The sequence below is a fragment of the Paroedura picta genome, chromosome 9, assembly GCF_049243985.1.
Source record: "Paroedura picta isolate Pp20150507F chromosome 9, Ppicta_v3.0, whole genome shotgun sequence".
In the NCBI taxonomy this organism is placed as follows: Eukaryota; Metazoa; Chordata; class Lepidosauria; order Squamata; family Gekkonidae; genus Paroedura; species Paroedura picta.
Window position 1 is genome coordinate 73,850,724 of NC_135377.1, and position 26,986 is coordinate 73,877,709.

Consider the following 26,986-nt stretch of genomic DNA (forward strand, 5'->3'; position numbering starts at 1 on the left):
TTTTTGCACATGCTACTGCCAAGACATCTCCCCCATCTTATATTGGTGTATTTGGTTTTTCCTACCTAAATGCAGAACTTTACATTTGTCCCTATTGAACTTCATTTTATTCAGTTTAGCCCACTACTCAAGCCTATCAAGATCATCCTGTATTCTGATTCTGTCTTGGGTTGTGTTTGCTACCCCTCCCAGTTTAGTATCATCTGCAAATTTAATAAGTATCACCTCTAATCCGTCATCCAAATCATTTATAAATATGTTGAACAACACAGGCCCCAGGACAGATCCTTGGGGTACTCCACTTGTCACTCTTCTCCAAGAGGACGCTGAACCATTAACAAGTACTGTCTTAGTACGATTTGTCTATCAGTTATTGATCCACCTGACAGAATTAGGATTCATACTGCATTTTACCAACTTGTAAACAAGAATATCATGTGGAACCTTATCAAAAGCTTTACTGAAATCCAGATAAACTATGTCCACGGCATTCCCCTGATCCAGCAAGGTGGACACTTTCTCGAAAAAAAAATAAGGTTGGTCTGACATTATTTGTTCTTGCAAAACCCATGCTGAGTCTTAGAAATCACAGCTCTCAGTTCCAGCTGCTCAAGGACCGAGTGTTTGATTATTTGTTCCAAAATTTTGCCAGCTACAGATGTCAAGCTGACGGGTCGAGAATTACCCAGATCCTCCTTTTTCCCTGTCTTGATGGGGACAAGATTTTCTCGCCCCCAATCGTCTGGCTCCTCATCTGTTCTCCAAGAAGTGTCAAAAATAATGGACAGAGGTTCGGAAATGACACCTGCAAGTTCTTTTAGTACCCTTGGATGCAGTTCATCTGGCCCAGAAGACTTTGTTTCTAGGTGTTTGTGGCCTGCTCCAACAGTGATCCTAGGCCACCATTCCCGTCCCCTGTGTTGTGTTATGTTTTTGCCACGTTGATCACTATTTCGCTCACAAGAGAAGTTCAGCCCTCTCTTCGTAATCTGTTACAATTTTACTTTCTTGTCCTTGCAGTGGTCCTATGGTGTCCCTATTCTTTTTCTTGCTTGAAATGTAACTTAGGAAGCCTTTTTTGTTATTTTTAGCACTTCCTGCTAGCCTACTCTCATATTGAGCTTTGGCTTTTCTAACAATCCCCATACAATTATTGATTATTTGTTTATACACATCCTTGGTAATGGCCTTCCATTTCCTAAATGACTCTTTTTTATTCCTCAAATCTTTTGATAACTGCTTCTGGAGCCAACTTGGCTTCCTTAGGCTCCTTCCATCTTTCCTTCTCAAGGGAATTGTTTGTGATTGAGCCTTCAGTATTTCACTTTTAAGAAACTCCCATCTCTTTAAGTCTTTCTGACCACGGGACTCTACGCAACACACCTTTAAGTCTGAGAAAATCAGCTTTCCTGAAGTCCAGTCTACACGTACGACTACGTAAAGGTTTTCTCTTTCCCGCGATTGAAAATTCCAAAAGCACATGGTCACTGCTACCAAGTGTGCCCACTACTTCCATCTCATCTACCAGTTCTTCCCTATTGATGAGAATCAAGTCTAAAATAGCAGAGCCCCTGGTTCCCCTCTCTGCTTTCTGGGAAATGAAGCTGTCAGCAAGACAAGTTAAGAATTTAACGGAGTTTGCAATTTTAGCAGAGTTGGTCTTCCAACAGATATCTGGGTAATTGAAGTCACCCATGACCACTGTTGCCCTCTTTTTTAAAAACTGTGTAGTTTGGTCTAGCAGTATCTCATTCAAGTCCTCAGACTGGCTTGGTGGTCTATAACAGACCCCCACAATAATACCCCTCTCACTTCCTACTCCTTTTATATTTACCCAAAAACACTCAACTGAACTTTCATGCTTCGGTACCTGTAATTGGCATTCTCAATGGGGTAGATGGGTGCTCTTTCTCTTTCAGCTCCTGAGGCAATAAACACTTATCCCCCCCACCCCCACCCCCACCCCCACCCCCACCCCCACCCCCACCCCCACCCTGCACACACACACTCACAGTTAGACTGGCAGTGTACCAAGCGGCAGACTTGAGACTGCCTCTCCTTCTTCTAGTGGTGACTTTTCTCTGGCCCTTCCCCTGCTTCTAGAGAAAACCCAGGAACCTTATATTGACCTTTGACCGCTTTGGCTGGAGGCATCCAACTCATTTCTTTTGAGGGCTGGATCTGACATAAATGTCACCATGAACTGCAATACCAGAGAGAGGAAATAGGAACTTTATGAAGGACACAGGCAAACCCAAATGCCAATATGATTTTTTACTCTACATGCAAACATGCTTAAAACATTAACACGCCCTCCTACAATGTCCCGGATGCCTGCCCCACCACTCCCACCACCCACTGCCCATCTGTGCTGGAATGGTCCGCAGGGACACATTACATGGGCCAGTCCTGCCCTGCGGGACATCGGTTGAGTGTTCCTGAACTAAGAGCTCGATGGGTGTTTAAATACACTTACTCTGGGGTCAGGGGTCAACAGGGTACTCATTGCTACGCAACCACCCTCTCTTCGCCAGTGACACAAGGGTGCTTCCCAGCCTGCATGAAGTGGGCCTTTTCGGTCCCAGCCCCAACCTGGTGGAAGGAGCTCCGGAACAATCTGAGGGCCCCGTTGGATCTCTCACGGTTCCGCAGGGCCTGAAAGACACAGCTCTTCCACCGGGCATTTGGCTGAGGCGAGGGCTGGGAGATGTTTGGGTGTCTCCCCCCCCTTCCTTTTTTTGTTTTTGCTACTAACAGACCATGTAATTCATCCGCCTGACAAACAGGGTCTGTTGGGGGGGGGGGCTCTGTGATTGGAGCCCCTTCTGGGAACAAAGGGAGAAGGAGTGAGACTGGTCATCGCTGTAGATTATTGATTTGTTTTAATTGGGGCTGGTTTTACGTTATTATATTTTATTTACTGATTCTTTTAAAATGTAAGCTGCTACAGGCCTGCTCTGGCTGAGAACAGGAACCAATAAAACAATAACTTTGGAGAACTCTGAAAACACAACATGAATATGAAGACAAAGAAGCTGCTCAGCTTTGCTCAGATCTATGCAACAATTCCAGGCTGCTCCCCCCCCTCCCCCCTCCCGAATATCGAAGGCCGCAAGACCAATTCCCTGGAACGACCGAGAGGCAGGCACGCAGCATGCTCAGGGGCCAATCCCAGCACATAGGATTCACCAGGAGGAACCTTCCCTGTGCCATGTTGCTCAGCCCCAATAGAAGTTGCCCTCCCCGATTTTGCCTTCTGGTTAAAATGTCAGTCGCTGGAGCGGCGTGTTCAGGATCTGGCTCCCTCCCCAGGATCTCTCACTGACGTGGGAGTATTTGCTCTCCAGTCCATGTGTGAGTGTCGCAATCTATACTCTGAACCGGAAGAACTTTTAAAATCCGCAGAGGTCAGGCCAAGCCAGTGTCCAGGGGCTCAGGGCAACCATCATGGACAGGCGTGGATCAATCATGCACCCATAATTAGTCGATGAAAGGTTAGAGGAGAAAGGAGAGAGAACCCGTAAGATTCACCTTGCAGGGTCACAGATGCCACGGTCAATGCCTCTGGATGCACATACATGTCACTAATTTACTCTTCAACTACTCTGATCGTCTACGAAAGGGAGGGGAAGTTAACGTTCAGGCACACACTTAAAAAAAAACAAATGCACAGAGTGGCCCCTTATTTAAAGTAAAAGTTTGGTATTCAATAAAGAAAACTGCAGGAGTAAATTTGCATCCATTTAGAATTTCTCCAGTTTTCCTGGGATTTTCCAGCTAGGGGCTCTTCCCTTGGGCTCACAGGCCGTTATTAAGCTGTTTGTTTGTGTGCAGGTCAAAGCTCTCCCAAAGAAGAGATCTGCAGAGACAAAGAGCTTAAGGGTAAAGAGCCAGAGGCAGCCGGTTGCCAGATGTATGTGGACTCAGACAGCACAGTTTGCTTTTAGATTCTCAAAACACTTAGGAAACAAACGAGAACCCTGATTCAGTTTAATTCCTTAAGACAAAAGAAGACTAATCAAAATAATCTACTAATCAAACCAGTTAAAACCAACAATTATAAATATTTTGTTTCAAAGTACACATTCTTCTCAGTGGTTTAGTCATGCAGATAAGCAGAACTAGTATTTTTTAAGGATGTTCAGAAAGCTGCTGCAAACTCATAGTAATATTTACAAAACAATTACAAAGATGTGTAATTTTGCAAATAGTGCTCAGCGACACATGAGGGCATTGCCAGGGCACTTCTGATGCCTGGTTGCCAGTCCGACAGATACGAATTGGTGATTGTTCGTTGCTTTCTTTATTTTCCTTGTGGGTTTTGTTGAGGAAACCTGGCTCTGGTAATTGCTGGGCTGTTTTCAGTCTCTGATGCCAACACACCAACACAAACTCAGCGCAGTTGGAAGTGGCCCCGCCTGCCCTGGCCTCCAGAGGGGCCCTCTGCTTCTCCCCCAACAGCTTTACTCGGATTAAGGCAGGTGTTGAGCCGCTGAGCCCTGCTTTCCTCGCGGGAATCGGGAAGGCAGCCTGACACCCTGCAGGGAAACCCGAAACAGGGTTGTCCCCTCCATCCACTGACACCAACAGGCTCCTTAGGACCGCCCCATCAGCATAACCAGACTGAAGCTGTGCCGTGGTCAGTGCAGAATTCCCACAAGAGGACTGCGAAAGGCCTGTCTCTGCTCCCCCCCCCCCACCACCAACACTCCTAAACCAAGCCATCCACTCTGCAAGCACCTCCTGCCCCCTGCCCAGCAGGTAAGATCCATCAGCTGAACAGTCATGGAAGCACTGACCCATAAGCCTACATTTCAGGCATGTCAGCATTTGGGGCACAATCCCCTAAGCATCAGGGAACACAGTGCCCTCAAGTCTAGTTGTGGACCAGCTGTCAGGAGCCATTCCATTATTCGCCTTGGAAATAAAACTCTGGCCCAGTCCCATTAAATTTGAGCCCCTGCCAGAACGACATGACAGAAGGAAGGATGTTGGAAGAAAAGTTGCCAGAAGTTATGTTTTCCTCAAGCCCATCTGCCTACCTTCACTGGCAGCAGCATTCCTCTGTGCTTGGGCTGGTGTACGATCCGTGCTTGAACTCACGTCGGATGAAATGCTTGAGCTGCCTTTACCTAGAAAGGGAGGGAGGGAGAGAGAGACTGAAGCGCAACCCACAGAAGGAGAATCGGTCCAGCAAGTGAGCGGCAGAGAGCTGGTGTCAGGGCAATAAGGTCCAGGGCACCTTAAAGACAAGGGACGCTGGTTCTAGCCCAAGCTTTATATGGTAAAGGGCACAGCATCCTTACACACAGAGACGCTGCCCCTGTGGACAAGGCTCCGTAGAAACCATACAGCATGTCTTTTCCTGCTGCCCCGCATACAATGCCATTCGGGCTCTAGACTCACGCCTAGTCCAACGCAAGGTACACTTCCTGCTTCCCAATCAGGATCCAGATACAACGGATAAAGTGGCTAAATTCTTACAAATGGCAATTAAGCCGCGTGGATTCAAGAACCAACTGACTCTATTCTGATTTGTCGTATATTTTAAGCCAATAAAGGTGGTGGTTGTTGTTGTTGTAATCCCAGGAGAATTTCCCCCCTTAAATGCAGTCTCGTGTACTTAACGGAACTTCTTACTGGAATCTTTCCTGTCTCAGCCCCTTCATGTTGAAGGCTTATTATTATTATTACTATTACTATTACTATTACTATTACTATTACTATTATTATTATTATTATTAGATTTATAGCCCGCCACTCCCTTGCGGCTCGTGGCGGGTAACAATATCACAAATCCCCATTAAAACCCCATAAAAACAATAATAACATTGCCAATATTGCCGGCATGGCAAGAACGGCAGCTCAACTTCCCCCGCCTCCCTCCCACTACTAGTGGTGATGTTTTGCTTCGGGTCCAGAACCCGAGTCCCCGGGGGAAGCATAGATCTATTATCAGCCCCGGCCTCTACCATAAACCTGGAGGAAGAGCTCCGTCTTGCAGGCCCTGCGGAACGTTAAAAGATCCCGCAGGGCCCGCAGCTCTCCCGGGAGCTCATTCCACCAGGTCGGGGCCAGGACCGAAAAGGCCCTGGCCCTGGTCGAGGCCAGGCGTGCTTCCCTAGGGCCGGGAACGACCAGTGGTCATTACAGCAGTGGTCCCCAACCTTTTTATCACTGGGGACCGGTCAACGCATGACAATTTTACTGAGGCCCGGGGGGGAGTAGGGTAGTCTTTAGCCAAGGGACATCGCTGCCGCCTGAGCCCCTGCTCCACTTGCTTTCCTGCTGGCGCCCCTGACTTCCCGCTGCCCGCTGGGGGGCGCTGCCAGCAGCAGCTGTGCATTGCCATGCCAAGGGGCCGGTACCGACTGTTCCGCGGACCGGTACCGGTCTCCAGACCGGGGGTTGGGGACCACTGGCTTATAGAGCCCTCCCCCCCACCCCCACCCCCCACATGACACTGACAACATTCAGGATGCAGCCATTTTTAAAGTGTAATGTGGTAAATTCAGGAAAGTGGATTTACCACCCTCTAACGTGCATCCTAGAGCCTCTTGTGGCGCAGAGTGGTAAGGCAGCCAACATTCTGTCTGAAGCTCTGCCCATGACTTGCAGGATTGATATTAGTCTGTCTGTCTGTCTGTCTGTCTCTCTGTACCCCAAAATATAAACAGTTGCTGGTAAGGGCTGGCCAAAGCCCATAGCCCAGGAGAGACACACTCCACCCCAACCACAGTCTGTGAGCCTCTGCTATCCTCTCTAGATCGCTGCTCATCTCTAGATTGTAATGATCAACTCTGCAGGCAAAAATAGCTACTTTGGAGGTCGGACTCTGAGGCATTGTACGATTTTGAAGTCCCACCTCCAAACCTCCAGGAATATCTCCAACCCAGGGGTAGCCAATCTCCAGGTGGGGCCTGGAGGGCTCCTGGAATTACAGCTCACCTGCAGAGCATAAGGATCAGCTCCCCAGGCAGAAAGGCCTCCTAAATGGAGTTTGGACAGGGTTGAGGAGAAGAAACATTTAAGGTCTCCCATGTAGGTGGTTGTGGAGTTGAAACACTTGAGGCCTACTGTACAGGGTTGTTGTGCAGATGAAACAGGAGGCAAAAGAACCTCTGCAAGAGCCTCCAGTTTTACCTGCACAACAACCCTGTGTGGTAGGTCTCAAATCTGCAGAGCGTTGCTTGGCTGTTTCTTCCCTCCAGCAGCATGGCCGGCCACAGCAGTGTGAAGGGGCTTTTCTGTGGCCTCCCTGTCAGCCAACTGTTTGGCAACAGGGGAAAGCTCCCCCCCAAAAGGAATGCCCACCCCCATGCCCTCCGACTCCCCTGCGTTGCTCTCAGAAACGTCTCCCTCCCCTCAGTCAGGGGCTGTTAAAGGCTCCTTTGCAGCAGGCCTGAAGGGGGGGGGAGGCCGAGTGCCAGGCGCACGGACCAGTGGGGTGGGCTGCGTTGGGGGTGAGAAGAGATGGGGAAGGGACAGGGGTTTGACAGCTTGGGTGGCAAGGCACCCACGACGGCAGCAGTTACTTAGAGATGGTGGCTAAACTACTGCAGGGGTGGGAATCTGCCTCCCTCGCCCGGCTGTATTTTTTTGTCCTTTGTCTTGCTTGGCAATGCACATTTGTTGCCATGCATGGCTTTCATTTTTTTTTAAATCAGTATTTGAGGGAACTTTGGAGGCACCCAAACCTCTGATTGGTTGCCTCCGTTGATTGACAGGCTGAGGAGCAGTGCCTAAAAGAGTGTGTTGGTCTCTCCAGTGCCTTTTTTTCCGCCAGTGTGCAGGGGGAAGCACAAGATGCAGCAGCAGGGTGTGGAGGGCAGAAATTTATTATCATGCATTTGTGAGTAGTAGACATCATGGCCCACGTGTGGAAGTGGTTTAGGAATTGCCAGAAACTCTAGGTAAAAAGATTTTCCAGTGATTCTTAGAGCTACCTGTGTCACCTCCAGCAATAACATCCAGTAAATAGATGAGGTTGCATTATTTTTTTAAAAAAAACCCACTGCTGCTCAATGTGAAGTTCAGCAACAGGACCTAGTGGTGGGGAATCCCCCTTGCAGGGGGCTTGAGAGCCCTATACATCCCCCTGAATTCTGATTCCATTAGGCTGATGCTTTCAGAGACCTGATGGATATACACGTCAGTGTTTCTGAAGTTTGCTTTCAAAAGGAAACATCCAGGAAGTAGGTAACAGATATGTTGAATTCCATGCCCATGTTCAGAACTGGGTCGTTTTTGGACTGTAAGCAGGAAGCAGGAAGGAAGAGATCCCGAGGAGCCCCAAATTTTAATTGGCTGCCCCATTCCTGTTGATTTAAATTGTCTTGCACGGGATAATCTGCCTTCAGCCATAGTCAGAAAGGCCGACTATAAAACAGGATGTCACGATTAACACCCTGAAAGCAAGAACATTTACAGATAAGGAGGACAGCTAAAAACAAATAACTTTTTAAAGGGGCGCACAGGATTTCCATGTAAGATTTCAGTTCCACCACCTTTTTAAAAAAGCAAATTTAAAGGAAATTTGAATCAAATGCAACTGATTTGTAGCATGCACTGTTACTTCCTGAAATTGAATTCATTATACTCTGTCAAAACACACTGTTGAAGCCAGCTTTTCTATGTGACCAGAACCAGCCCTACAGAAAAGGTAGGACTTTGGAATCAAGCACAGCAAGAAAGGTACTGCTCTGACAAAGCTACGTTTGAGTCCAGGACCATATTTAAGACCAACAAAGGTTTTTTTTTTCTGGGTAGAAGGTTTCAAAAATATACCTTTGTTTTTGTTGCATCCTTTAATCCCACCATTCTGTGTCCTTGATCACCTCCCCCCTTCCCCAAAAAATGTCCTGAATATAATTTTGAAAACAACAACTCTGGGTTATAATGTTATAACATTATAACACTGCCATGTAAGACTGCTTTTTTAAAAACTTAGAAACAGCGTTTTAACATGGTTGCCCCTTAATTTTTAAAAAAAGGCAGATTTTTTGGAACAGAGGGAGTGTGAGGGAAGGCTCAAAATGGCAGATATGAGTCTCTGCACACCTTTCCACATTGGGCAGCCCTGAATTAGACCCCTTTAGACCCTGCTTGCAAAGATGAGAAGAGTTTTCTGGGGATTCCTTTGCTGCAGGGCAAGTGAGGGGCCCATTTGGGACTGCGCCTGAAGAAGCAAATTTTAGTACGAAAGGAGTCTGTGTGCAGTTCTGGTCACTGTATCACAAAAGGAACACTGCAGAGCTGGAAGAGGTACAGAGGAGGGGAAACAAGATCATTATGGGATTGCAGCACCTTTCCTACACAGACAGTCTGGGACTATTCAGACTAGAAAAGAGATCAGTAAGGAGGATGGAAAGGAGGTTTATAAAATTATCTGTGGGGTGGAGAGAACTGACAGAGAACTTTTCCTCCCACTCCCCAAAGCCAATTAATGATTCTCATAGGCAGGAGGTTCGGGACAGACAAAAAGAAATACTAATCTATACACAGAGTGCTTAAAATGTGGAATTCACTGTCAGAAGATGTAGCAATGGCCGCAGGAACAAACAGCTTTAAAAGGAGAGGAGATAGATGCATAGCGGATGAGCCTCTCAATGGCTGCCCAGGCAGATCCCTCAGACACCCTGAGAATAAGGCAGAAAGCCAGACAGTGGTAGGGAGGCCAGGGCGAGCCCAGACATGGGGAAGGCCAGGATGGGACTCGCTAAGCAGCAGCAGCTCTAAGAAACAGGGATAGAGAGCTGGGCTGGAAGAGGCAGGGAAGGCTTCCCGTTCCTTTTCGAGTCCCCAAGGCTGTGCAGGTGGAAGGACCCTGCAGACAAGCCAGGCAGGGATGGTGGCCTAATAGGGAAGTCACCACACCTGGCCAATGGGGAAGCCCAGATAGCCCAGACCAGGCAGATAGAGTTGTGGAGCGTCAGCCTGGGTGCTGCCCAACCCCATGCCCCCAGTTTGGAAGCTGGTGGGCCAGGAGACCCTCTTGGTCGGGGGAAGGGGGAACCTTGCAGCAAGATCAGAATCTAGTTGCAGAATTATACTTAACAGGGTATTTCATTATGGTTTTTAAAAGATCCTTTCACACAAAAAGAGAGAGTAATAGCTTTTACAGACAAGATGGTTACCGTTGCAAACAAGGACTCCTTCATTCTGAGGCCAGCCGTGAGATCAACCCTGAAGCATAAATATTTAACTCATCTATGTGTCTGTGTGCACGCATGCTGGATTACATGTTTACAGAAAGAGCTGTTGTGACAGATACCCACTTGCGCTGGGGCAGAAGGGGAGACCACACAAGAAGAAGGGACTTCCTAGAGTGAAGGTGACAGAAGGACAGGGCGCTTGGATGCTCACAGGGCCGCTCTTCCATGGATGGAAACACAACAGATGCCATGACCACACAGGGCACAGAAAGACAGAACATTTGTGCACAAATCACAATTCCAGGTATTACAGTTTAGAAGCACAAATCTTAAGGTGACTGATTGCACGGGTCCTCATCCCTTTGATAATAAGTAATGAGACATCCCTTTCCTTTGAAAGGCTCCACCTTCAACGCCTTCTGGCTGTGAGTGCCTCTCTGTCAGAGATTGTGGGGGACATGTCAGCAGCCCTGCTTCAGCAAAGCAGAGGCCACAGCACAGCTGCGTTGGGGGTGACCACAAGGAGGATCACAAGGAGACCCCAGGATGCCACTCAAGGCGCCTGGGGCAGTGGCTCTGACCCCGGACCGTGACACCATGGGGAAATGCCCCGAGAGTCAGCACCAGTCTTGAGCGAGATGACTGAGTGGGGGGGGGGGCGAGCCCCTCCAAGGATTCCTGAAGGACGTTGGTTGTCTGGCTGCTGGCCCTGGTTGCCCGTGTGGATGAAAAACAAAGAGGGAACAAAGACCCAACCTGGAGAAGAACAGAAAGGAACCTTGGCTCTGAACAGGCGCATATAAGAAAACATTTATTTGTAAAAAAGTCTATTGGAATTGGACTCATAAGCTTAAATCATACAAGAACCAATTCTTCTTCTTCTTCTTCTTCTTCTTCTTCTTCTTCTTCTTCTTCTTCTTCTTCTTCTTCTTCTTCTTCTTCTTCTTCTACCTCGTGCTCTGGCAGACCTCAGGGAGCCTGAACAGAAGCCTGGAAGGGGTCGTGGCCCAAATGAGGGCAAACAGACTTAAACTTAACCCCAATGAAATGGGGGTACAGATGGGGGGATGGAGGTTTGGCCCAGGAACTGGGATATTTGGGATTGGGTTTGTAGCTTGGAGCGGTTGGTGTCCATCAGACCATCCACTCCTTGACAGACCAATTGTCATGCCCGCCCCCTCCCAGCTGGCGCCAGGAAGCGCTCTGGAGGCAGAGGATATCTCGGAGGCCCTGGAAGAGCCAGCTGTCATGGACCAGGAGCTGCCTGATCCCCCAGAGGACAAGCAGCCTGGGCCCAGCCTTACTACATCAAGCCCCGGAACAAGACAGCCCCCAGCCCAGAAGACTCCCTGGAGGAGCAGCAGGGGAGGCCGCAGGGGAGGCTCCAGCAAGCCCCAAATGGCAGAGGACGCGGTCAGAAGGTCAGCACACCTATCCGCACGATGTCAGGGTGCCCCGGCTTCCTCTGATGAAGACTGGCTCCAGCTGCAGTGCTGCTGAGTGCTGCTCCACCCGGCTTCTGGTTATATCAGAAGGGGCTTGAGGCACGGTCCTTCGGGGTGCAACTTGTGCAGACAACTCCTTGTGCCGGTTCGCTTCAGCAAATCTCTGCCTGCCTGACTCTTGGTTCCTGATGTCAGCCTGACTCTTAGCTATGCTCCCAGCTCCAGACCCGTGGGTTTGGTTCCTCCCACCTACGGCTTCGCTTCTGATTCCATCCCTGGCTTCTGATTACGGTTTGAGTTTGGCTGTTTCTGTGGCTCTTGACCCTGGCTCGGCTTGACTTCGCTCCCCGCCCCACTTGCTGTGAATTCTGACTCCTGGGCTCCCGACCTCTGGGACTGGACTCTGGACTTTGGCAAATTCTCTGTTCCAGGACAACCAACTAGCTGTGCAGGTGCAGCCCGGCAGGGCAGCATACCCATGACCTGACTCCGCATTAGACTCCGATGCTCTCCAGAAAGATAAACATGTGAAAGAAGACCCCGGAGGTGCTCCAAGGGAGCCACCACACACACACACACACACACACACACCAGCCTTTGGGGTGTCTGATTCTTCCCTAGGCTGGACACAGACATCCCCACATGGATCAGGCAGGTTACATCTAACAGCATCTGAGCAGGAAAACATCACAAAACAATGAGATTAATCTTACTAGTGGAGACAAACTGACTATTATCCTATTATTGCTGACTGAAACTGTTTAGCCAGAGATTAAGGGAAACTAACTGTCTCAAGCACCATCAATCGGACATAGGAAAGATAAACACCCGGGACAGATCAGGTGCAGAGGATGACAATGGAACTCTAAAGGGCATCAGAAAACACTGCAAACCAAGAGAGAACAATGTCTGCCCAACACCTGAAAGAAGCCAGGAGGGGGGAATATGAAAAGTGGACCCATGTGGCGAACTCAACAGAAGGGAGGAAGCCAGGGTGAAATATATCTGGAGAACGGGGCCTGCAACCATCTTGAACTTCTTCAGGCTCAGAAACTACCTGTAACCACAAATAGCAACACGGGGTCTGCTTCTTCCGTGTGATAAAATGAATATGAAAATGCAATGGGGGGGGGGGGCGGCTTCTGCATAACATTTCTAGCCTCCTCAGTTCCTGGGGTGAAATATAATCCAGTCCCAGGTCATGGCCTGCCAGCTGAAACCCACTTTCTGACTGCTGGCAGCCTGGAAGAACTGGCCCATCACAAAACATGGCCCCAGTTCACCACCTCTGGTTTGAGTTCTGCAACAGTGTCATTTTGCAAGCAGGAATACCAGCGGATTTCTCTAAGTGGCTGCAGGCAGGACTCAACCAGCCAGAGTCTCTGTTGGTAGATGAAGGGTTACTTGGTATTAATTTATAAAATTATTTGGTGGTCTTTCTAACATACAATGTAACACACAAATGTCAGAAGTCACATTAGAAAGAATTAGAAAAAGCAAAGGAAGCTGCAACATTAAAATACATTTACCACAGTGTACGGAATCCATCCAGTGAATCCTCCAAATGCCTAAACCTGCACCTGGACAATAAGACCTGCTTTTTATGCCTTGTGTATGACAGCATGATGGACCTCCACTCCATAAAGGAAGGTGCATATTTCCTATGACGTATTGAACATTCCAAAACCCCCAGGCAGAACACCACCCCCCCCCACGCGAGGCAGCTTTGGAATGTTCAGTATGCTGGATGAAGCATGGCACCCCCTCCAACTTCGCAGGAAAAGCGGCCTATGAAGGAAGGGGGGAGCATTTAAAGGGTCTACCAGCTTGGGAAAGAATGTAAAGGGATTGGGCAGCAAGGCTTTTATTCTCAGCTGCTAGGTGGCCATCCGCTGCCTTTAAATCCCTCCCCCCCCCCATCTTTGCAGGCAGCTTTGCTTGCAAAGGTAAGAGAGAGAGATTTAAAGAGGAATTTAAAGGGATCAGGAAGCAAGGCTGTCACTATCAGCTGGTAGGCGGACACCTGCTGCCTTTAATTCCCTCCCCTCAAATCCCTACCTGGCACCCATTACAATCCAACATTCCTACTAGCTTTACTGCTAGTAAGAATATAAGAGAAGCCATACTGGATCAGGTCAATGGCCCACCAAGTCCAACACTGTGCACAAATCCCAAAAACAATGGCCAAGCCCCAGTTGCCATCTGGAGGGTTCCCAGTGGGGCCAGAACTCATAGGGCCATTCCGCACAATGACCAATGTTGCTAAAATGTTTGCAGTATGCAGAAACGCTATATTTAATAGTGGAATTTCGTCATTCCGCATACCTTCAATTCTAGTGGAATACTGAAGTCCCAATAGCGGTCTATTCATTCCCCACAGGTTTCCGGTCTTGCCGGAATCACAACAAAGGAAGCAATATTTTCCCGCGCTTCTTCCCGCCCCTGGCCGTCAATCAAATAGAACAGCCAATGAAATTTTGTGTTCGTGCTCCCGAAAAGCCCCTTCCCCTTTAAGAACTGTTTTTTTTAAAACCTGAAAACACCAGTAGCAACGAATATTTGTTCATTCAGTGTCTCAGAAAGACCTTTTTCACTGGCGTAGGAGCTGGCACTTAATCGTTTACGTGCTCTTAAAGTAAAAAAAAAAATCCCCACCTCCAATGGGTACAATTTCTGGCCGAAATTATAGGCAGGGTCGAACAGAGGGATGTATTATGCTAGGAAACTTTAAACACGATTGCAGAAAGGAGCTTTGTTTTACTGTTAAGCACTTCTGTGGAGGGACTTCAGCCGAAGAAGCCTCACTTATTTGTTGCTTTCGCCGGTTTAAGGGGGGGGAATGGTGATTGCATCTCCGGAAGCTCGGGAGCGAGAGCTAGGGAGGGACATTCTTTCTAGCACTATTTTGAGAATGGACATGTTAAATTAATAGCATTTACAAAACGTAAGACTTCGGCTACATTTAAGTTGTGCGGAGTGGCCCATAGAATCCTAGAACTGGAAGGGGCCATATAGGCCATTTAGTCCAACCCCCTGCTCAATGCAGGATCAGCCTAAAGCATCCATTATAAGTATCTGTCCAGCTGCTGCTCACCACCTCCTTATGCAGACAATTTCACTGTTAAACTACTCTATGATTGTTTTTTTTTCTGATATCTAGTCAGTACCATGACACACATATTTGAAGCCACTGACATTTTGCAATTTTGATGTGATGTCTCTGTTGCAAGACTGCATTTACCTTCTTGACCACCACATCTCACTGTCACCTCCACTCTCCCTCATCCAGACCATTGATAAAAATGTTGGAAAGTATCAGACCCAGTACCAAGTCCTGTGGTACCCCACTACTTATCTCTCTCCAGTCTGATGAAATACCATTGACAACTACTGTTTGAGTGGGGTTTTCAGCGTATCTGTAGTCCTCCAGTTTATCCATCAGAACATCATGGGAAACCTTGTCAAAAGTCTTACCAAATTACAGGTAAGCAACATCAACAAATTACAGGAAAGCAACATCAATTCCACGATCTAAAGTCCATCACTCAGTCAAAGAAGGAAACCAGGTTAGTCTGGCAGAACCTGCTTGGAGACAAATCCATGCTGACTTCCCCAAATCAACAAATTGTTTGCAGATCGCCACCTTTAAAATCTGTTCCATTATTTTCTCTGCAACTGAGGCCATACACACTGGCCTGTAGTTTCCCGAGTCATCTGTCCTGCCTTTGTTGAAGATTGGAATAACATTCACTCTCTTCCAGTCTTCTGGCACCTCTCCAGGCCTCCAAGAGGTCCTAAAGATGATGGACAAAGGTTCCACAAGCTCTCCAGAAAGTTCTTTGAGCGCTTTTAAGGGCACACCATCCAGCTGAGGGGATTTGAACTCATCCAGGTGCCTATGAATAACCTCTCTGCCCAAATCAATCCACCTCCCAGACACTATACCTTGCTTACTACCAACCTTTGTTGTTGTTAGGTGCAAAGTCGTGTCCGACCCATCGCGACCCCATGGACAATGATCCTCCAGGCCTTCCTGTCCTCTACCATTCCCCGGAGTCCATTTACGATTGCACTGATTGCTTCAGTGACTCCATCCAGCCACCTCATTCTCTGTCGTCCCCTTCTTCTTTTGCCCTCAATCGCTCCCTGCATTAGGCTCTTCTCCAGGAAGTCCTCCCTTCTCATGAGGTGGCCAAAGTATTTGAGTTTCATCTTCAGGATCTGGCCTTCGAAGGAGCAGTCAGGGCTGATCTCCTCTAGGACTGACCGGTTTGTTCGCCTTGCAGTCCAAGGGACTTGCAAGAGTCTTCTCCAGCACCAGAGTTCAAAAGCCTCAATTCTTTGATGCTCGGCCTTCCTTAGGGTCCAACTTTCACAGCCATACATTGCAACTGGGAAGACCATAGCATTGACTAAACGCACTTTTGTTGGCAGGGTGATGTCTCTGCTTTTTAGGATGCTGTCTCGATTTGCCATAGCTTCTCTCCCTAGTCCCCATCTGCAGTGATCTTGGAGCCCAGGAAAATAAAATCTGTCACTACCTCCATTTCTTCCCCATCCATTTTCCAGGAATTGAGAGGGCCGGATGCCATGATCTTTGTTTTCTTGATGTTGAGTTTCAAGCCAACTTTTGCACTCTTCTCCTCTACCCGCATCAAAAGGCTCTTTAGTTCCTCTTTACTTTCTGCCATTAGAGTGGTATCATCTGCATATCTGAGGCTGTTGATATATCTCCCTGCAATCTTAATCCCGATTTGTGACTCATCTAACCCTGCCATTCTCATGTTAAATACAAGTTAAAAAGACAAGGCGACAGTATACAGCCTTGCCGAAATCTTTTCTCAATTTTGAACCAGTGATTTAATGCCAGGTTCTCACTGTTGCTTCTTGACCTGCATATAGGTGTCTCAAGAGACGTCTAACTTGCGCCTGTCTGAGTGGATTATAATTTGCCGATTCTGCTTTTTTCTTTTTTTCTCCCTCCTGGTGGCTTTTTATTTTTCCTTTTTTTTGGGGGGGGGGACATTTTCTATATACACTTCCATTGATATTTTTATAGCCCTGCCCCCCCCTCACCTTTTGTAACACTTTTTGGCTTTTGTTCTGAGACAAAGTTCCTGCTTATTTGTGGTTATTATTTATACAACGGCTCTTTATTAAAAAAAAAAATTTTCAACACCCCTCTACAAGTTATTTTGGAGCTATAGCTGATTCTGGAAGGACATATCTTTCTATCCCCCCTTATCCCCCCCCTCTTTCTTCCTATGCTTTTTTGTTGTTTTGTTCTGTTATCTGCAGGATCTAAAGAGAGAGTCAGCCCCACCAACCAGGTTGGAAGAAATCAACGATCTAGGTCCATTATATTGGCATAAAAAAAATAGTATTGCACAGATAATAGATTAACAGAGTGTGTGAATGTTCAGGCTGTCATTCTGTTAGAGTATTGGTTCAATGATTATTGTAAGGTGATAAAGCAAGCACCTAAAGTTGAAGAAGTAATAGCAACATATATTAATCTACAACTCTGTATTTAAAACTCTAATTATTGTATTGGCATTGTGAAAGCGGTCATAAAGTCAAACTATAGTGTTGGTTTTGAGCAAAACAAAAAAATTTTTTTTGATGACAGACAGATTAAGACCTCGCCCAAAGCAAATCAGATCCCCTAAATCAGAAGTCACTATAACCAATTTTTGGAAGAGGAAAAAGGAGATGGCTGAAGCAAGAAAGGAGGCAGAAGCAGAAAAAAAAAAGAAACAGATCGGGGGAACAGAAGCAGAAGAGAAGGAAAGTGATATTGAAAACCTAACCAATGCACAGATGTATCGCCTATTATATAAGGCTAATTCAGAGATACTAGAAGCAGTTAAAAAGGTTGATAAGGAGGTGCAAGACATTAAGAAAGAACTTTCAGACAGAATTGATGGTCTGGAGAAAGTAGTTGGCAAAAACATAAATCAGCTGGCAACACACCAAACGAGAATCCAACGTGTGGAAGATAATCAGCAGGAGCGGGAAAAAGTGGCAGAAGACAAGTTTGAAGTCCTGGAAGTAGAATCCAAAGCCAGGAATGTAAAAATTAAAGGCGTATCGGAAGAATTTGGGAAAACAGACCTGAGGAAGGAAATTACCGAAAGCCTTGAAGAGTACCTGGAGGAGGAAGAAATTCGGATTGACAAAGTATATAGAGTATACTGAAAGGCTGCCGTACGCAAGAAACAACCAAGAGATATTCTTGTAAGTTTTGATAGCAAAGTAGTAAGAAATAACTTGTTCCAAAAGCATCGGGAGACGCCACTGAAATTGGCAGGCCAAGAAATACAAATCTTTCAAGATCTGCCAGCAGACACACTACGGAAAAGAGCACAATTTCATTTTTTGAGACAGATCCTAATGGCCAAAGAGATAAGATACTTTTGGAGAATCCCATTCGCCCTGGAAGTGATATTACCATCGGGAAGAAAAACTATCCGAACGCTCCAACAGGCTCAAGAGCTTGCTGACAACTTATCTCAAGGCACTTCAGGGGCAGGATCACCTAGGACTTCCCCAACAAGAGCGGAAACTACGCGTCGATTAGTTCAACTCTGCGACGATAGATCATCCTACCTAACACAAGCAACGGGAACACAAGCCACCCCTTCTCAAGCAGAACAAGGAGCAACCGCCCCAACACGGAAAAATGGAGAAGCTAAAGGTGCTATCCGTAAACGCTAATGGCTTGAATTCACCGGCCAAACGCACCAAATTTTTCAATCAACTGAAAAAATTGAGAGCAGATATTTACTGTATACAGGAAACACATGTGAGAAAAAAAAATCTAAATATATTGTCAACAAGAAAACTAGGAAGAGAATTTGCAGCCTCTGCCACAGTGAAAAAAAGAGGGGTGAATACTTACATTGCGAACCCCAACATTAAGGTTGAGCAGAAAATCCAAGATAATGATGGCCGATTTTTGACACTTGAAATACAACTACCAGATGGTCAGAAATATACATTGACAAACATATATGCTCCCAACAAAGCGAAGGACAAGTTTTTTGAAGAATTCTTTCAGAAGTACACAGAAACTATTACTGAACAGTGGATCATAATCGGAGACTTTAATGCAGTAATGAACCCATCGCTGGACAAATCACATAACCGACAGGGAGCATATTTTCCGAAATCGGCCAAACGCAATATCCACCTTAATTCATTAATAGATCTCTGGAGAGAACTCCACCCCAAAAGCAAACAGTATACCTTCTATTCTTCTCGACACTCCTCATACTCCAGAATAGACCAATGCTGGTGCTCAAAATCGTTATTACCAAAAGTGACAAATATGGAAATTCTCCCCAACACCTTTGCAGATCACAACCCAATATGGGCAGAATTTTCCTTCTGCAGAGCTGGTATGCGAAGATGGAGAATGAATGAATACATCCTAGAAGACAAAGAGAATTTGAATCTGTGCGAAGCTGACTTAAAAGAATTTTTCAAACTTAACTGCACAAAAGAGATTCCATTATCTACGGTCTGGGATGCGAGTAAAGCGTATATAAGAGGAAGATTGATAAGCCTGAACACCGCCAAAAGGAAAAAGAAAGAAAAAGAGCTGAACGAAATTGTCTGGTCAATCAGACAATTAGAAATCCAGCACCAAGCCCATCTGTCTAAGAAGATGCATTGGAAACCGAAGATATGAGGAAAAAACTGGACTGGATAAAACAAAAGAATTTTGAACATGCTGACAAACCTGGAAGATGGCTGGCATATAAATTAAAAAGAAATCATAACAAAAGTGTTATATCCAGCCTTAAATATGGAGACAACCACTTCCGTACAGATCAGGAAATACAACAATGTCTCTCAAACTTTTTCCAAAATTTATACCAAACAGACGAAGAAACTGTACCTGACAGCATGGAATATCTTGGAGGTACCCCATCCTTAACCTTCACAGACGAGCAACGAAAGATATTAAATCAGAGATTCTCAGCTCAGGAATTGGCCGAAGCGGTAACAGCTATGAAATTAAATAAGGCCCCAGGTCCAGATGGCCTCTCCGCAACTTATTACAAGAAATTAAATCATACATTACTACCAGTCCTAACACAGATGGTGAATGAGGTAGTGGACAATTCTGGAAAATCACTCCCCAAATCGTGGCAGCAAGCGTCGATAACACTCATACATAAAGAAGGTATGGCCTCACTATCGCCATATGCTTATAGACCAATATCACCACTTAATGTGGATTATAAAATTTTTGCAAAGGCTTTAGCAGAAAGACTGAAGAAATGCCTTAATGAAATCATCCATCCAGATCAAACAGGATTCATGCCCAAAAGGTACATGAAAAACAACGTCAGATTTGTCCTTAATGCAATGGAGGTGGTCCGCACTAAAGGAATCCAAGCGGCTTTTGTGTTTTTGGACGCTGAAAAAGCTTTTGACAAGGTGCAATGGAAGTTCCTACTGGCCACGCTTACCCAACTAAAATGTGGGGACAATTTTTGGAACCTAATCAAGCATGTATACTCAAAGCAAGAGGCAAGAATCTTGGTTAATGGAATGTTAACTAAAGACCCTATTCAAATTGGGAAGGGAACTAGACAAGGATGTCCGCTATCCCCCCTACTATTTAACCTGGTATTGGAGTCACTAGCTCGTAAAATTCGAGCAAACGCAAAGCTCTCGGGACTTACGATTGCGGGAGAAGAATTTAAACTTAAAAGCTATGCTGATGATGTTGTTTGTGTATTAACTAATCCAAGCACCACTTTAGAATTGTTGTTTGAAGAGATAAACACTTTTGGGAAACACTCTGGATATAAGATAAATCTCTCTAAAACCAAGGTTATGCTATTTGGCATGTCAGACTTGAATATAGAGATAACCAAAAGGGCACTAAGGTGTGAGATCAACCCTAAAAAGGTCAAATATCTAGGAGTCCAAATTGGAAATTGCTCTGATACCTTGCTTACTAACAACTACGGGGAGCTCTGGTCACAAATCCAACAGGACATTAAGAAGTGGAACAGCTTGAACCTTTCGTGGTCAGCAATAATGGCCACAGTAAAAATGTCAATATTACCAAAACTTAACTTCCTCTTTCAAACTCTGCCAATAGATATTAATGACTCTGTGGTAAATAAATGGCAGTCTGAAATAAATAAGTTCATTTGGAACTATAAGAGGCCAAGAATTGCCTTTAGAATCTTACAAGATGACAAGAAGAGAGGGGGACAGGGCGTCCCAAATCTAAAATTATACCTACATGCGGCAACACTGACAGCAGTGGCAGACTGGATAATTGATCCAATGACAAGAGATTTGGTGTTGGAAAAGGTAGATAGTAAGCAAAGCTTCCATGAAATGCTCTGGCCCTCTTCGAAAACAAAAGGAAAGGAAAAACCTAAGGTCAACTTTTGGACAAGATCCCTTCTAAAGATCTGGAATAAATACAAAACAAGACTTTGCTCCTCATCATATTTACTGAAATCGCCAATAGAGGCGTATTTTTCCAGGCAGCAGCAAAGAAGAATAACATGCCCAATGTACAAGGACTTGTTAACGAGAACAGGTGAGCTCAAGAGTCTGCAAGAATTAAACAAAGAAGGATATGAGCTACGATGGATGGAGTATAACCAACTGAAAGCCAGACTAAAAACAGACTTTGAGATTCGAGTGGACAAAAACTCACCTCTTAGTGATTTTGAAAACATGTTATTGCTCAAAAAACCACACCTACAGGGCCAGATCTATAAACTTCTTTTGAAATACGAGACTGAGTCAGAACAAGTAAAGAATTGTATGATTAAATGGATGCAAAACCTGGGCTCCATAATTGGTATGGAGGAATGGGAACGAGTTTGGATCAAAATTCCTAAACAAACCAACAGCCAAATTTTAAGGGAAAACTGGTATAAGATGTTTTATAGATGGTATATTACTCCAAAGGTCATTGCAAAAATCTCAGATAGGTCTGATAATAAATGTTGGAAATGTCATAAAGCAGTAGGTTCTTTTTATCACATGTGGTGGAATTGTGAGAAAGCAAAAAAATATTGGGTTAAAATACATATGGTGTTACAGGAAATATTTAAAATGCGATACCCAATGAAGCCTGAATCTATGCTGCTAAGCTTCCACCCAAGTGCTTTACCTACTTCTTCTAGAATCCTCTTCTTCCATGCAACTACGGCGGCACGGTTGGTGTGGGCGAAGCACTGGAAGGCGACTGAGATTCCAACTATTTCTACATGGCTTGATAAATTAGCGGACTTAGCAAAAATGGCAAGACTCACCAACATGGTTAAGAAGAGATCCCCGGAAGAATATGATGAACAGTGGAGTGATTATTTGGACTTTCTTAAGAAAGACAGCAGTAACTGTTAGATTAGGACCAATATGTAATGGGAACTGACTATATATCTCTTGAGATAATATCAGACTACATCAAGTATGATATACGTGTATTGACGACACTTATCAGCTGGTCGCTTCTTTGTTTTTTTTGTTTTTCTGTAAATGCTTTTTATAAGAACAAATAACAATAAAAACTGAATAAATACAAAAAAAAAAAAAGAGAGACAGATATGATGCTCTTTAAGAGCTTGCCACAATTTATTGTGCTCCACACATTCAAAGGCTTTAGCATAGTCAGTGAAGCAGAAGTAGATGTTTTTCTGGAACTCCCTGGATTTCTCCATGATCCAGCGTATGTTGGCAATTTGATCTCTAGTTCCTCTGCCTCTTTGAAATCATAGAATCATAGAATCATAGAGTTGGAAGGGGCCATGCAGGCCATCTAGTCCAACCCCCTGCTCAACGCAGGATTAGCCTTAAGCATCCTAAAGCATCCTAAATCCTGCCTGTACTTCTGGAAGTTCTCAGTCCACATATTGCTGGAGTCTAGCTTGTAGGATTTTGAGCATAACTTTGCTAGCATGAGAAATGAGTCAATGGTGTGGTAGTTTGAACATTCTTTGGCTTTGCCCTTCTTTGGGATTGGAATGTAAACTGACCTTTTCCAATCTTGCGGCCACTGTTGAGTTTTCCAAATTTGCTGGCATACTGAGTGCATAGTCTTTTAAGATTTTGAATAGTTCAACTGGAATGCTGTCACCTGGAAAGTGCAGGAAGATCTAAATAAATATTTACAGCCTAAAACTGTAAATAGTGAACAAGTAAATGGTTGGAGAGACATGGGAACTGTAATGACTTTTTTCAACCTTGGCCTGGCAAATAAAAAACCAGTATAAAAAATCTTACTAAGGTCAAGACTGCTGTGCACAGTCTTCCTCTTAGGGTTGCCAGCATCCATGTGAAACTTTCCAACCCAACTCCCTCATGGGGAATCTGCTATGGGGAGAGGAAGGGAATACGATTGGAAAATGCTTTGAGACACCTAAGGCCTGCTGGGTCACTGCGGCCCATTCCCAGTTTTCTCAGACTTCTCACAGCCCCACATCCCTCACAGGTTGACTATTGTGGGGAGACGAAGGGAAAAGGTGTTTGTAAACCGCTTGACTCCTTTGGGTAGTAAACAAAAGGATACAAAAATCCATTTTTCTAAGGAGCAATCATGAAAGAAGCATGTGGGCACATAACATTTTATCAACAGTGAAAAAATGGAGAAGAAGGAACAGGGTGGACACCTGTGTACTGTGAGTACTCCGTGTGTATTAAGGCAGAGGGGCATTTCGATGTCTGTGGCCTAATTCACACAAAAAGGGAAATGACGCAAAACTGGGAGGAATTGGTTGCCATGTAATCTTCCCCTAAGAGTCTCCAGTCTGATTTCCCCTTCACATATCTGAAGGCATGGCTCTGGAAAGCTCATCTGTAACCACTATGCCACAATTCCCAAAGGTCAGTCCTCTCCCACACTCAACGAACATTCCACACCACAGGTTCTTGACACCCATCTCTCCACACCCATGCCCTCATTTGCCACCATGCCACCACAACCTCCCACACAACACACATGACAACCCCATGCCCTTACAGACTGGACAACTCCTCCCCTTCCTCTTCCCACTGCCAAGCTCTAGCGCCCGTTGTATTCTTGGATACAACAGGCTCTGCCCCTAGTACAGAATAACTCAACAGTACAACTGCAAGAGATGGCAGTAACAAAGGACAAATCAAGCTTCTGGGAAACTGATCTACTATTATAGCTCTCCAGACCACATTTCAAAGATCCCTGCCCTGCAGTTCCTTGACAGAACACCATCTGATTTTGTTGTTAGTGAATGGAGCAAGCAACTGAAATATTTGACAGCCGTGTAGCATAATTCCACTAAAAGCTATGATCTATAGGCCAGTGTGATCATTAACTTTGGGCATAGAATATCTGTGTTTAGATCTGTTTGGAGCCCTGGCCAGAAGCACTGAAGTTCACAGAAATACAATGATATACAAGATCCAGGTATCCTTACAAGGAGATCTTCATAAAGCATCAAATTTATAGAAATAACAAGCTAACTTCAATCCACTAGGCCTCAAGCATACACAGACAGAACAAAGCTAACCATAACTCAAGACAAGGTACATAGCTAAAACTAAATATCTGATATCCTAATTGCTAGTTACAAGTCAAGAATAGCATCATCAAAGCTAGACACTGAGAGATCTTGCCCTAGGTACTCTGTGGTGGGTAGGAACAAATCCGTTTCCTAGATAAGGACTTGGGAGAGTATGAATGAAAATGTCTTCTTAGAAGTGGCTTGCTGGCCATCCTCCCAAGTGACTAGAGTAACCTCTAACAGCAACTGAACAAAATCTTGCTGATTGGATTCTGATTCAACATGCCTGGGGCTGCACTGTAAACAGCTACTGAAAGGGCAGACAATGGCATTTCACTCCTGCCTTCAGTGCAGCCCCACACCCTTACGGACTTACTTCCGTTTCACCCAGCGTGCCAGAAGATGTGTCCCACATCAATGAAGTATTTAATAGAATAAATTTGATGTGTGGATGACTTAGCTATGCAAAGCAAAGCTGGCTCTCAAATGAAACAATAGCCTCTGAAGGGAGATCTGACCCCCGACCCCCGTTCTCTGGGCAGGGCTGTATCAGCAGCTTCAAGGCTGCTCTTTTCTCTCATGGAGAACCTCCCCACAAACCTCAGTGGGAAATGATGGGCCCTGAACTGGATGCTTATTGGTACTGTTGAAAGAAGCTTTCTTCCCACAGCCAATGCCCAAACCCTAACTAAAAGCCCTGGCTAAGCTGACCCTCCTTTTCAAAGCCAACTCGAATACAGGAGTGGCCTCTTTCTTCACCCCAGGCTTAGCCCCACCCATCCGGTGGAGTTCCCTGGGCTCTGATTGGCTCGCCATCTCACAGCATTGCATGAGGCCTAAATCACATAGAGAGGTGCAGAGCCATGGAGCAATGGGGGGGGGGGCTTCCTTCAGTAACTGCCACTAGTGCTTCCAGCAGCCTGGAGACCCAGCTATTCTGTGCACCGTCCTCCTGTTCCTTTCCCTCTCCTAGAAGTCCCCCGTTTCCCTCACCCTCTTCCCAGACTCACCAGTAAATGGACTGTTAGTCTGAAATGAGCCAATATAATTGTCATGTAGGAACCATCATCACAGCCACAACTATATGACATCTGGGTCCTGATTCATGGGACTGGTGAAACAAACCCTAAAAGGAATTCCAGGAGGAGAGAGCAAACCATACAACCCCCACTGAACCTTCTTGGTAGAAATGTTTTCACCCACTCATCCTGCACTGAGAACTATTCAAAACAGATGAGCAATAACATGCATGCACAATGGGGAACTCAATCCACAATATATTGATAATGTTTGTTGCAAGGGTCAAGCCATCTCAAATAAATATTATCATTTTATTTAATTTGTTATTTGGTCTAAACTGAATAGTAGGTTCAATAAGGTATGGAGTCTCTCGTGGTGGTGACACATCAACTGACCTGGAACACAGAGCCCGCCCCCCCAAACTTAAGTGCAGTTCCAGGTTCCCACCAGAGCCTGTGATTGGCTCCTTGCAAGTTCCCAGGTTTAAACTAATGGGGCCACTCAAGCGATCCAGTCAGGATGGATCTCACCTGCTCGCCAATAGCCTAAAACGTTCCCTCTGCGGGGCCCTTTCATTGAAAGCACAACAGCCGACACCATGGCAAAGATTCAAAACAAAAGGTGGGAATATCAGACGACGTATCAGGCTACATAAAGTCTGTTAGTCAGACTCCAGTTTTTCATCTTCACCATTCTGTACAACATATAATAAATATATAGTTGATTATATTTTATTTGACGTAGCTTGATCCTGGCAACATTATCAAACATGCATACACATGTGGGAGCAACTTAATAAGACAGCCCAGAAAAAGGGCGCATCACTGCAAAATTTTGATAACTCAAGTATCTCATCTTACGTCCCAGACCAGAAGCACTATGTCCCTCCCAGGCAGGGGCTACCTTTCCAAGAGATCCTTCCTGCTCCCTGATATTTATTGTGGGCACAGGAGTTTCTGCAGCTGGCTGCAAGCGCTGACACTTGAGAGCCCCGGAAGGAAGGAAGGGGCGAGAGAAAGCAGGTCTGGGCAGCAGCTGAGGACCCCGGAGCCCCACCCTGGGAAGCTGCAGGTGCTCTTGTCTGGCCTGCACCCATGGACGTTGGAGAGGCCCTTCTGGTCTTGTCTTATGGCTTTGCCAGACAGTAATTGCTGGAATTTTTCTGGAAGGTTTTCTGTTTTTCATACAGCCTTGTATGGCTGGTGCAAGAGACTGAAGATGGTCCACTGTAGCTTGGCTTTCACAAAGGGGTGGAAAGAGAGGGGCTTTCTAGCGTTCTTCCATGCTGAGAGCTGCTGGGAACCCATCTGTTCAATTCAGATTACAAACTCCTTGAGGGAGGGAAATTTGCTTTGGGTACTTTGGCTAAACCTTCCAAATAAATAATTTGTTACTATAAAGTTTGAACAGTAACTCAATGTTGTTTCCAACAGCCACTGCCCTTCAGACATTCCCGGTGTGTCTAGGGCTGAATTTGAAGGGAAGATCGGCCACTCCCTCACATAACATTATTGCAAGTAGTGGGATTTTCCAAAGATTTTTCCAAATATTCAGCACACTGGACGGAGGCCCTTCTGGGTCAAGTACATGCTTGATATTTCCCCAAAGGCATGCCACGCTCCAGAGAGCTGAAGCCACCACCCACGACCGGGTCTTCTGCGCGTGACATTGGGAAGCCGGCCGACGTCGCTCTCAGCAAGATGTAACCAGCAGGCTTCATTTTATGCCTCATTTGTGACAGTATTTATTTTATTGTAGCCCAAACTCAAACATGAAGAGACTTCCAACCCGTTTACAGTGGCCGCACGCCCAGACTCAGCCTCCCCTCCCCAGTTCCACAGGCTAC

General features: G+C 45.7%; 1 protein-coding gene across 8 annotated transcripts in view; it reads right to left on the reverse strand.

Annotated features, from left to right (window-relative positions):
* FBXL7 (F-box and leucine rich repeat protein 7) overlaps positions 1-26,986 on the reverse strand; it is a 195,659-nt gene that overhangs the window by 153,923 nt on the left and 14,750 nt on the right. For 5 of the 8 annotated variants that reach the window (XM_077353325.1, XM_077353324.1, XM_077353323.1 and 2 more), the window contains one exon: positions 5,043-5,132. Coding sequence is in view for 1 of the 8 variants with exons in the window: in XM_077353323.1 (XP_077209438.1) it covers positions 5,043-5,132 (90 nt within the window). In the remaining 7 variants the exon portion in view is untranslated. Of the gene's footprint in view, positions 1-2,012; positions 2,204-5,042; positions 5,133-26,986 lie in introns of all 8 variants that reach the window. The other 3 variants (XM_077353327.1, XM_077353326.1, XM_077353329.1) reach the window with 1 other exon arrangement.